Here is a 12,156-nt window from a genome sequence, read left to right on the forward strand (position 1 = left end):
TGTAAAGGTAGAGGGTAAAATGAATACAGCAAATTCTAAGAAAATCCTGGAGGACAGTCTTATTCAGTCTGCAGGAGAACCACAGCTTGGGAGATGTTTTATTTTCATGCCTGATCCCTGTACAACCTGACAGAGCTGGAGCAGTTTGGCAAAGAAGAATGGAGTGAAATTGAGTGTTCAGATGTTTGAGCCTGATCGAGACCTATCCACACAGACTCAGTGCTGTGATTGCAGCCTATCTAACAAAGACTGACTTGAAGGGGGTATAAATTTATGCTGTCACTTATTTTACATGACTTTTTGGGGGGGGGCTTCTTTTTTTTTTTTTTAGAAATATTTTTTCACTTTGGGATTAAAGTTTTTTTTTCTTTTTTTCTGTCATTAAAGCCAAATTATATTGACCATGATTCATTTATAAAATCAATAGAAAGATGAAATTTCCAAGGCGGTGAAAGCTTTTTATAGGCTTTGTATATTTTCTTTTTAGGGTAAACTCTTTATTTAGAAGTTGGCATACTCTAAGTAGACTTATAAATAAGTGGAGGTACTCTGTCTATCCACATGTACCCTGCACTCAGATTATCTCGGCCCAGTTACTATGAGTTATGTGTTCAGACTCAGTTACCATGGTATAAAAGAGCTTGGAAACTCTTGGCGTTTAGGAAATGACTTGCTTTATCAAGAAAGCATTGAGCATAAACTGAAACTGTGGTATAAGAGTTGACATATGTTCTTTATGATCTGCAGACGGCTGCGTTCTATCAGTTCCTGCAGGCGTCCTGGTACGGACACATAGCTGGATCAGTGGAGGCGGCGTGGTACTTTTCAACAGGACACCTGGAAGGAGTGTCGCGGGATGTGGAGCAGGCTGTGATGTAAGAGGCTTTCATTAGAAAGCTTTGCTATTGGGCGGTTGCACTGTAGCCTGCAGCTCAGTGGCATCTAATTTCAATGACAGTGGCTAAATCAAGGTCAGACCAGGTATTTGCATATCTAAAAATAAGAGTCTCTGCATTATTGTCGAGCACACAGAGGGAGAGTGTGCTCACCGTTCTTCCTCTGACGCCTTAAACTTTTCAAGATGCTGCAGAGTTTCCGAATGACCTCAACAGATCAGGAACTATTTTTAGATCATGTAAAATATTTCTGGTTTATGTGGAGAAAATGGTGATCCATAATTCATCCCATGCTCTGTGCCCTCTGTGCAGGATGCTAAAAAAGGTGTGCGATCAGAACGGACACCTTGGATTTATAGTCAAAGAGGCGCTCCAGGCCTATCTGCAGGGCTCTCGGTGGGAACATTAATTTCAATTACTTTACAATCATGCTCATTTAATCATTCTCTCTACTCTTTAATAACCGTCTCCACTTCTTTATGTTTGCTTTATTGTCTCACCAACAGACGGGAGGCCTTTGTCAAGTACGCTTTAGCAGCGGAAACCGGTCTGGGTTTGGCTCAGAGTAATGCCGCTCATCTGTGTGAGGTAATGTATATGGTATCTTGGATTTTAACCCTTTAAGTGTTGCCCACGACTGATGCTTCCATTTGAAACTTTTCCCAGCTCTGCGTTTTTTTTAGTCAAACAGTTGTTAAGTTTCTCTCTTCTTTTATTGATCTTGTAGCTCATTAGTTTCACACAAGCAACGTTTTCTCTTGCACATCTAAAGCTCAAACACTGCAGGGCTTTCTATAGGGGTCTGAAATGAACTAAAAAGATTCAATTAGTCATGCATTTTCTATACATACATTGCTTCAAGTTCTTCAGTATAAGATTGTGATTACCAATCCTGGAGCTGATGCAGAAGCATCCCTGCTGCAGACACGCAAGTCTGAGTTTACTGGGACCAGAATCTCACAACTTTGTGTAATGCAAACAAAAACAACACAAAAGCAACCCGACCATCAAAATTCAGAGCATGCTGCACCGGCTCCCTGTTGATACCAAACAACTGGCTTAATGCATATTCTCCATTTTTTTAGGGGAAGTAGGAAGGGTGCAAGAGAAAAGTTTGAATAAAAGTAGAGGAACTTTGCTGATTGGAGGAGCTCAGATATTTGGTGAAGTTACTAAAAAGTGATAAAACGGTATTTTTCTGGGGTGCCAAGTGGCTGCGTCACGTGTTTTGTTGCCCTTTGAAAAAGCCTCGGAGGGTGAGTGGATGAACGTTCTGTCTGTCACATCTTTACGGGCCAATCAGAGCAACAAAACATGTGACGTAGCTGCTCCAGAGCTGTGCCCTTACAGAGGAGTAAACTCCAAAGAGAGCAGCATAACGCGAACCATGGCGACTGTAGGCATGTCAGTACACGACTTTTGTCGTCTTTGAAAAGAAAACAACTCACTGCTATTCTTTGCTCTTCTTTAAATGTCATCAAGTTCTGATAAAACTGGCCCTTTAGCAGCATCCCAATAATGTCTTCCGCCATAATTGCACCGGCCTCTTGTTGCTGCTTGCTTATGTCATGACTCCGCCACACCTGAAAGGAATGCCCCTGGTTGCTGATTGGCCCTGTCACTTTCTAACCGGGCCCAGACGGTTCAGATGGGAGCTTTGCCAAATGGATTCACCAGTGAGAAACACAGAAACAGGCGAATCCATCTGCTTTGCAAGGTCATCCCCTTTACATATTCAAGAAGAGCTGTGCCCAACCATGACGACATGAAAAAAGTGACTTTTTGCTGTCAAAAATACACATTAATTTGAATTGTTTTCATCATTTAAAGCCAAACATAGCCAAAAACAAAAATGTTATTACCAAATGACTTTTGTACGAGCCATTCATGCCTGTTTCTCATGATTTTAGATAGTTTGAATGACCCTAATTTTAACAACCTCAGAGCAGACAGGCTCTTGCCCCCCCCAGGAATCTCTGACACCCACCAAAGGGGGTCTCAGGGGTTACTCTCTTTTTGGTGGCGAATGTATGACAAACAGTCTGACAAAGCTTTGGTACTTTCTGATAAGATCACTGATTGAAATAACAGATTGTGTTGTTTCAAAGACATGTAGCACTGAAAGTGTGTAGGCACTGAAACGTTAATCTCAACACTCTATATGCACAACATAATCCCTACTATCGTTACATAACCAGAAGAAGGAGATTATATAGGAGAATTCTGAGTTTTTGTGGGATAAAGTCATGCAGAATAAAATGACTTGGCTTTAAAATGACTTAAGAAGAGCCAATATGCTACTAATTTGCATGCTAATGAGAAACTAGCTAATGGGGAATATGTGTATTATAATGTGTTAACCTGATTTCAGCCCAATTTTGAATTTCATGACCCATAATCTGAGTTTGGAAGGGAGCTGATGAACATATAATTCCAGCCTCATACAAAAGAAGAACACCAGACCGCAGGGAAACTGTTAGCAGTTGATAATATAACCTTCATCATCCTCCTCTCACTCTGCTCACTCCCAAACACAGGAGCTCAATCTCAGGCCTGATTGTCAGTGGAGATATCATAACTACTCTGTTTTAAACTATGATCCCCATCCAAGCGGTGAGTTCCTCTCATTTCATTCCTCTCTAACCTCTTTCCCTCTGCCTGTCACTCTGGTCGATAAACACTGAGTATTTATCTTCTTTTATAGCTCTGCTGAAAATGGGTGACTACTACTACCCTCCCTCCAGCACGCGGGCCGACTCATTATCCTTGGTTGGTCGGGCGGTATCGATGTACGGCAGAGCAGCTGTAGCAGGCAGCCCTCAGGTGACAGATTTATTCTGGCTGTAATCTCATCACCCTATGATAAACTTAATTAAACTTCCACGGGCTCCGGCCCACCGCAATAAAAACAACAAACAGCATCATACAGCGTTATTATTTGGAGACTTTCTCTGTGAATAACCCATCAGCCTCTGTTATGATTCTGTTTTCACTCCGACTCATAGGGGATGTTCAACCTGGTCATTCTGGCACAACAAGGACACGCTCTGCCAAGCGACGTCCACAGCTTCTTTAACGTTTCACAGCATGATGAGCAGCACACTGTGGTGGAGAAGATCTTAAAAAGGTGCTTATAAAATCTATAAACTGCTACAAGAATGAGATATGGCTGTAATTGTTTGGGATATCCAAGGACACCATAAACGTGAAGTATGTACATAATATTATTGTTCTGCTATGCTTTACTTTATCAAAACTTAGTCCCATCTCTAACTTTTACCTCCATATGACTTAGAATAGAATAACAATTGGTATTGGTGAACTCTTCTTCTATGAAATGAGAAAACACTTCACATTCCAGATATATTGTCAGTGGTTGTCAACAGCATTTACAGAACCTAAAACAGATTTCTACAAAGTCATGTCAATTCAATAAAAATATGTGGTGTAGAGTAAATGACTGCATAAATATTCACCCCCTTTAAAGTGACTGGCCTTATTCAACAGAGGTCCAGCCAAATGGTGCTAGTAGTCTCACAATTAGTGAAATGGGGGTCACCTGAGTGCTGTCTAAGCCAAAATGGGTACAAAACAGCAACATGGAGATGTTTCCCAGCAGAGTGTGTGTAAAGACACCTGTGTCTGGAAGGTGCAATCAGTGGTTTAGTTTAGTTTGGTTTATTTATTTATCAGGGGACAGTGTGCAGTGACATTGATCATTCATACAAAGTTAATGAAAACATGGTTGCACCAGATTTAGCGAGTCGCTAATTTCCATCTGTTGTCCCACATAAAACTGACACAAAACATCATAAAAGTCCCAAACACAAGGGCAGACACCTGACAAGACCACAGCTGACAAGACAAAGTACAAAAATACACTGTTGATCATTATAGAGGATGATAAATAAGTCCTACTATGTACAAATTATATAAAGGTAAGAAAGTATTCTGAAATTTTCACATATATTTTAACCCCTTAAAGCCTGTTGTATAATATTTGATACATACTTTTATAATACCTCTATCTAATCAATATGATCATAAATTCTTAAAGAAATCTTCTGAATCCAGTCTGATAAATGATAAAAATGCCCTCGAGTGGATTATGAATTACCAAGAAGACCTAATATATCAAATGAGATACAAAAAATATATATATATGTTAAATTTTATGGAATTTTGATTTTTTTGGATTTCAGTAGTAAGTGAAATAAACATTTCAGCCCCAGAAAATTAGAATTTTCTGGCTACAATTTGTGTTTTCAGGCTTTATTGGGTGAGGATGAAGACAATCTGGTGGTCTGTTTTTAAGGTCTTATGCAGTCTAGGCTAACACACACTAGATAAATAAAACCATAAATAGACCCTGTTCTGTGAGATATATAAAGTGCAGAGCATTATAATAAATGGCCAAGATACAGTGTTATCAATATAGAAATACAGGAAAGCAATTGATATGTCATGACCATTACACATTAGCAACTTTAAGTTGTGCCTAAAATGTGACATTGAGATAAAAGAGTAACCAAAAATCATCTGTAGCATTATGAGCTACTAAGCTTTAGTAGCTACATTATAAAACAACCAAGATGCAAACGCAGCAATATAAATCTACAGAAATACAATAGATATGTCACAACCAATACACAATAGCAGCATTAAGTAGTGCCTAAAATGCGACAGTTAAATGAAAGGGTACCCAAAATCATCAGTAGCATTATGAGCTACCAAGCTTTAGTAGCTACATTATAAAATGACTAAAATACGAAAGCAGCATTACAACATCATTAAGCTATAATACCTGCATGACTAAGTAAGCAGGAGAGGAAAACTACGATACAAAGTGACCAAGATACTAATGCAGATCCCTGCTGTGCAGAGGAAGCTGCAGGTGCACATATCTCAGTATTCCTGGCTACCATTACACCATGAAGACAAAAGAACACTCAGAAAAAAGGTTACTAAAACTTTTAACTCAGGGGATGGATTGATAGAAAACATTCAAGGCACTGAACATCCCCAGGGTTCAGATAAATCCATCATCGAGGAAGGAGTATGGCACATAATCCTGCTGAGGGCGGGCCGTCCTCACAGACTGAATGACCGTGCAAGAGAGAGACTAGTCGGTTTAAAATTTTTCCTCAGGTACCAAGCAGTTTAGTTACGTAGTTAGTTTGTGCCCATGTTTTTTCCCTGGGCTACAAGTAGGGATGTTCCGATACCAAGTTGTTGGGTATACAATACCGAGAACCGATCCGATACCAGTGTGAACTTTCTGGACTGACTGTGCAGACTAGCGAATTATTTTAGACCTATGTTTGACTCAGAACATGACTCAACAAACACTAGATAAATAAAACCATAAATAGACCCTGTTCTGTGAGATATATCGAATCATAATTTACAGCATCTCTGTGACCCTAAAGTTGTTTTCCTGCCAATTATTGAGTTTCACGGCTAAACATTAAAATAACAATAATACGGGGGTCTGTATCACAGGTTCTCTCTCTCCATTAAGCTCTATTCAGGCAGCATGACATGATTATGGAACAGCCTGCTATTGGCTGACAGACCCTCACAAAGGGAGACCAATATGACGGTTAGCATTTGTGTTAGCATTCAAGCGTGCTGTAATAAATGATCGTGATTTGATTAAAATGGACAAAAAGACTTTCAATATCGGGCTTACTGGTGTGGATTTAATTATTCACATCTCCAAAAGTCACACGAGTTCCAGGCTCGCTGAAAATGCTGCTCTAAGGGATTCAAAGGCGTCAGTAGCGTCAATGGGTAAGCACAACAGCAGGCTCCAGCAGGAAAAAAAAGTAAGATGCAATGATTTATGGTTCATAAGTTATTTAACTCTTGATAAACTGTGTAACTTCTTATTGCATACGACTGGTCTGGAGGGCATTTTAATGATCACATTTAGATAAAAACTGTGACGCCACCAGTCTTTGCTGCTGCAGTGCATCCTCTGGTTCTTCTTCGCTGCTCTAAAACAGAAGCTCATGCATGCAGCGTTTCCGGCAGTGAAGAAAAAATTGATTTCCAGTTTATAGCGCAAAATATAAAGCTACACCAAACGGTATCTGATCGGGGCATAAACTCGTGTACCAGCAGATACTAATACCTGCATTTTAAGCAGTGTCAGCCGTATTTCTGATACTGATACGGAACCCTATTTGTTCCCCATTTTTTCCAGTTTATTACCAGTTTGTTCCTATTTTTTTCCTGGTTTATTACCAGTTACTTTCCCATGTATACTCTGGTTAATTAACAGTTAGTTACCCATTCTTTCCCTGGTGATCTAGCAGTAAGTGACTCATTTTTTAACTGGCTAATTAGAGGTCAGTTTCTTGTTCCCATCCTTGTTAATTGGCAGTCAGTTGAAGATGTTTTAACAGGTAGTTAGTTTCTTATTTCCTAGTTAACTACGCCAGTTTTGGTGCAGGTAGCTATGAAGAAGCCTCAGAACCACAGATCTGAGCAGATGTTTTCTGTTTGGCCTGTTCCCTCTGACTGTCTGTTTATTTTGCACGAGTGAGCCGTCCATATTTTCCACCTGGCAAGTTATGATGCTCAAAATTATTCATCAAACACCTGAATATCTATGAAAATGCTTACCATGTTTCTGACTGTTCCAGCTGTAAAGTTAATGAAGCTAAAAGTTGAATCCATCTTGGTAAACTGATGATGACGAACACAAAATCTTCGCTGCAATAAGACATGAGATGTTCAGTAACATTGATCTGGTTTGGAAACCTTTGATGGAGGTTTTTGCTGGTTCCTCCAGAAAGTGACAAGGAGACCAAATGTGAGTCGACAAAAACTTGCATCAGATACACAACGCGCTGTGAGATTCTGGATTGATGAAACAAGCCTCAGGCTACAAAACATGCTCCATTTATGTTTACAGAGAGAAACAGCCAGTTAGAGGAGCTTGTTTTGGGAAAAGTTAGCTAAATGGGAAAAAAAGTAGAAAATCTGTACAACAGAGGAATGAGTTCTTCTGAATGTCTTACAAGATCCTTAAAGAGGGGAGTCAAACTTTCTCTTTTTATCTCGTTATAATAAAATAACTTTTTCTAAGTTCTTTGAGGCAGAGTTGGTTAGCATGTGTAAACAGCCTCTTTATTGACAGCCCGCTCATTTTTAATCCACGCTGTGTCTCATTGACGTCACTCCCAACAATCAGAGCTACACTCCTGACGTTATCTGACTAACTCTTGAGACTTTGATGTAAGGATTATCATGCGTGACACATTTTCCCTCCTGTTCTGCCCTCAGATGTGTGGAGGCTGAGGGTGAAGATGCAGTGACTCCGTGTTCGTTAGCTCTGCTCAGAGTCCAGATGGGAAAAGCCCTGAGCAGAATGACTCAGAGTTCTGCACAGCTCGTCTTGGTACGCACACACAAACCAACTCATATGGAGATAAAGCCTTGAATCAACACGGCACGCTGCTCTTCTTTGCTTCATTATCCTGCTTTAATGATATGACCCGCCTTTAATTATTAAAATGTGTGTAATGTGTTTCTTTACCATGAAAGAGACATCATATGACACAAACGTTGGGGAAAGTAACTTTATTAATCCTTTATTTCTTCCTTTTCTATAGGTGTATGCATCTCTCCTCTCTGCCTTTGTCATCATTGTTATTTTGCCTCTGCAGAGCTGTCTCAGTAAGAAATTATTCTCCTTTCCTTTGCTCTTATTTGCATGCTAATGCCACTAGATGGTGCAATTTCCCCACATATGTGGGTTCTACCTCAGGGATGTAATCATCATGCCTGTTTTCCTCCTAATATTTCCCTAATTCTGCCCAGGTAAAAGGACTCCCAGTCAAGAAAGGACAGCAAGGACATCATCTGTAACCCAAGATGAAGTCACTACTACCAGAGAGCAGAGCAGTGCTGTTGGAGGCACCTCCAGAGCATCAGGGATCCTCAGGTTTATCCTCCTGAAAGGCGAGCAGTGGCTCCAGCAGACGGGAGATTTTGCGGTGACTGTGTCGGGCGTGTGCCTCTGTGCATTCTGGACCGCAGTCCTTTACCACCTGTTATGACATGAAACTGCACAATGATCCCACAAAGCCGCTGCAAGAGTGGACATTTAGCAGGATGAGTTAGGGCTCTGGTCACGTTTGTGTTTCAGGCTCCTGACTCATTTTAGGAAACAGGAAGGACACAAACGCTGCTTTATCACATAGATACTCATGTTTCTATTGTATTCTTTGTGGAAAATAAAAGACTAATCAGACGCTTCTTAGAATAGAGCCAAGTCTGAGCCATGTTTATTTGTCATGGAGATCTGGGGTCAAAGCTGCCAAAACTAAAGCTTCTGTTAAGTATTGTGAATATGTGAAAATAAAAATAAAGTTTATTTGTCCAGCATATGTGTCTGCTTAATACTGATGCATAAAACTAAACAATAAAATAAAATGTAATGTAACTAGGAATTAGTTGGTCTCCAACATCCAAATTAAATCAGGCTTACTAGACTCCAAAGTTAAAAAACAGAGTGGAAACATTTAAATGTAATAACTTTAAACAAATAAACACTCCCCTCATTGACTTTGAACATCCAGCAGTCCTGCACCAGCATTTTAGTATAGTTTTAGTCTCACTGACAAAATACAAACTACGACTTATCACCAAAGATCCATTTTAAGCTAGTCTAGACCAGTGGTTCTCAACTGGTGTGTCGAGACCCAAAAGTGGATCACAACCAGTGTCTGGGGAAAAAATGGTGGCGAAATGTCCTCAGTGGACATGCATCCATACATGTTTTATCATAATAATTGGAAAATGTACATTTTTTCTCAATATTTCAATTAATTTGTTTCCTGTTCTTGCAAAAACAACTTTGCTTTTTTTTGGGTCCTGATATGTCAACCAAGAAACTGGTGGGTCCCCAGCCTAGACCAGTTGAGAACCAGTTGAGATGGACATCCATCTGGAAACCCCCCATAGACAATGTTTGGGAAAGGGCAGAGCCTTCGAAAAAAAAAAGCTAGGAGAGTGATTGGATAAACGTTTTGTCTGTCACATCTTTACGGGCCAATCAGAGCAACAAAGCACATGACTTAGCCGCTACCAAGGAGTAAACTCCATGAAGAACTGCATGACAATGTAGACATGTCAGTACACAACATTTTTTGTCTTTGAAAAGAAAACAACTCACTGCTGTTCTTTATTCTTCTTTTAATGAAGAAATGTCATGTTCTGATAAAACGCGCTACGTCTTCGGTCATATCTGCACCGGCCTGTTCTCGCTGCTTGCTATTCTACTGGATGTGATTCTTGAGCCAATCGGAACCCTGAGTAACTAGAGCTGAGAGATCACAGATCCTCTTTAAGTTTGCACAGGAGTAATTTGTTAACGACAGATTACTTTGCCTTTATTTATTCATGGATTTGTGGTTGATTTTATATTTGATATTTGTTGATATTTGTGATATTAGGGAATTGAAACTGTTATGTCTTCAATAAAGGATGTGTGGTTTCATCTAAAATTCTGGGAATACATCTAAAAACATAACCTTTGCTCATTCCTTATGTTGTGTTACCTCTGTGTGATTTTTCCACATAATGTTGACATAATGATGGGATTTACAATCAGGAGTCCATGCATCAATTTGGATTTCAAAATGACCAGATGCTTTCACATCCTTCCTTCTAGACTGGTGGATCTGCTCTAAGTGGATTGATGCGTTTTAGCAGTAGTCTCTAGCAAATATACATGTGGCATTTATTTTGAGTGGTGTGACACTTCAGGCACCCACTGGAGAAAGACCAGAATGTGAGCTGTGGAATTACAAAGACTAGACTGGTTCCTGAACCTTTCACTATTGATGCCTTCACATTCCACTGTTACTTCAGCTGTTTTTTAATACTGGCACTTTATGGCCACCGTATGTTCTGACCTCAATCCTGCACCGAGCAAGCGTAGGTTTTTGGCTATCACATAATAACTTGTAAATGCGCCCTTGACATTATAGTGTATTCACCGCCTGTGTCTACTTCAAATGTTACATTTTCACCATGTTCTTTTCTGATTGGTTCTTCTTCAAGTATAACTATCTCCTCATCCAGACTGTACATTGTCATATCACCTTTAGGCCTTTGCACAGAGTCAAATTTTTTGCACATAAAAATAAACCTGAGCTCATGTTGCGCTATCAGTTTTAACACTGCTGCTTCCCTCTCTCTCCCTCCCCCCTTATGCCGATATCAGTAGTATTTAATAGATAAAGGCATAAGTTTATCGCCAGTCTTTAATAAAAACTGAAAACTTCCTCACTATCACCCCTTCCTCTTCTATGAATTTTCACTTTTTCTCCCCCTTAGACTGTTAAGTTCTTTCTTTGCTGTTTTGTTTCTGCAGGTTCTTTTTATGTGTCACTTTTCCACAGTTGTGACATTATTTAAACCTGCAATCTTTGGCCTGGTAGCTTTCTCCACCACATCTGTAGCATTTTCTAATGTCTGGCTGGGGCTTTGGTTGTGTGTTGCTGACCTTGTTCACCGCCACTCTGTTCCATTTACTAAGGTCTTTCATACCGTGTAAATCCCCAATGTCTCTGTTTGCCTCCTCCATTGCTTATGAAAACTTGAATGCTTTCAAAAGTCAGCCGTCCTCTGTCAGTATCCTCCACTGTATCCTGTCTTTATTTATGCCACAGATCAAACAATCTCTCAACATCACTGCCAGTGAATCACCAAAGTTACAGTCCTGTGCCAGCTTTCTCAGTTCTGCTACATGATCACCCACACTCTGCATTTTACTGTGCCGCCCTCTGTTGGCACTGAGATGCAATAACATTCCACAGTCAGTTCATAACACAGGGGAAGTCCTGGAATGATGACCTTTAAGGATTTAATTGAAAATCTGCTCATGATGTTTTTAATGGCACCAGTTTCACACCGACACATCCAAGAAGTCTTCTGAGCGGTAACAAGGAAAATTGGAGCAACGGTGTGGCGCACAAATCGACACAGACAGACACGCTGTCAATTAGCCATAAGATTGACCAGAAGGAGCAATTTGCAAGTGTGAAGTATGCTCCGTGTGGGGGTTGTTGCACGGATGGAGTATGTGGACTTTAAGGGCACAGATAGATCCATATATGCATGCATGCATTTTGAACATTCAGCATAAAGCCTTTAAGCTTAAGCTAAACCAATCATATGCCTTAATGTACAGCCAAAGATGCCAACTCAAGAACAGAAAGCAGGAAAGAACTGAAGAAGAATT

General features: G+C 40.1%; 1 protein-coding gene across 1 annotated transcript in view; it reads left to right on the forward strand.

Annotated features, from left to right (window-relative positions):
• The window catches only part of LOC121512751 (protein sel-1 homolog 3-like), a 43,628-nt gene extending 34,557 nt beyond the window's left edge, over positions 1-9,071 (forward strand). Inside the window, exons 16-24 of the mRNA XM_041792182.1 lie at positions 748-875; positions 1,209-1,292; positions 1,403-1,484; positions 3,434-3,509; positions 3,601-3,719; positions 3,902-4,023; positions 8,190-8,304; positions 8,519-8,582; positions 8,727-9,071. Of these exons, the coding sequence (XP_041648116.1) occupies positions 748-875; positions 1,209-1,292; positions 1,403-1,484; positions 3,434-3,509; positions 3,601-3,719; positions 3,902-4,023; positions 8,190-8,304; positions 8,519-8,582; positions 8,727-8,965 (1,029 nt within the window). The 3' untranslated portion in view covers positions 8,966-9,071. The remainder of the gene's footprint in view (positions 1-747; positions 876-1,208; positions 1,293-1,402; positions 1,485-3,433; positions 3,510-3,600; positions 3,720-3,901; positions 4,024-8,189; positions 8,305-8,518; positions 8,583-8,726) is intronic.
• The last annotated feature ends 3,085 nt before the right edge of the window (positions 9,072-12,156 follow it).

The sequence above is a fragment of the Cheilinus undulatus genome, linkage group 7 (genome assembly GCF_018320785.1).
Source record: "Cheilinus undulatus linkage group 7, ASM1832078v1, whole genome shotgun sequence".
Lineage (NCBI taxonomy): Eukaryota > Metazoa > Chordata > Actinopteri > Labriformes > Labridae > Cheilinus > Cheilinus undulatus.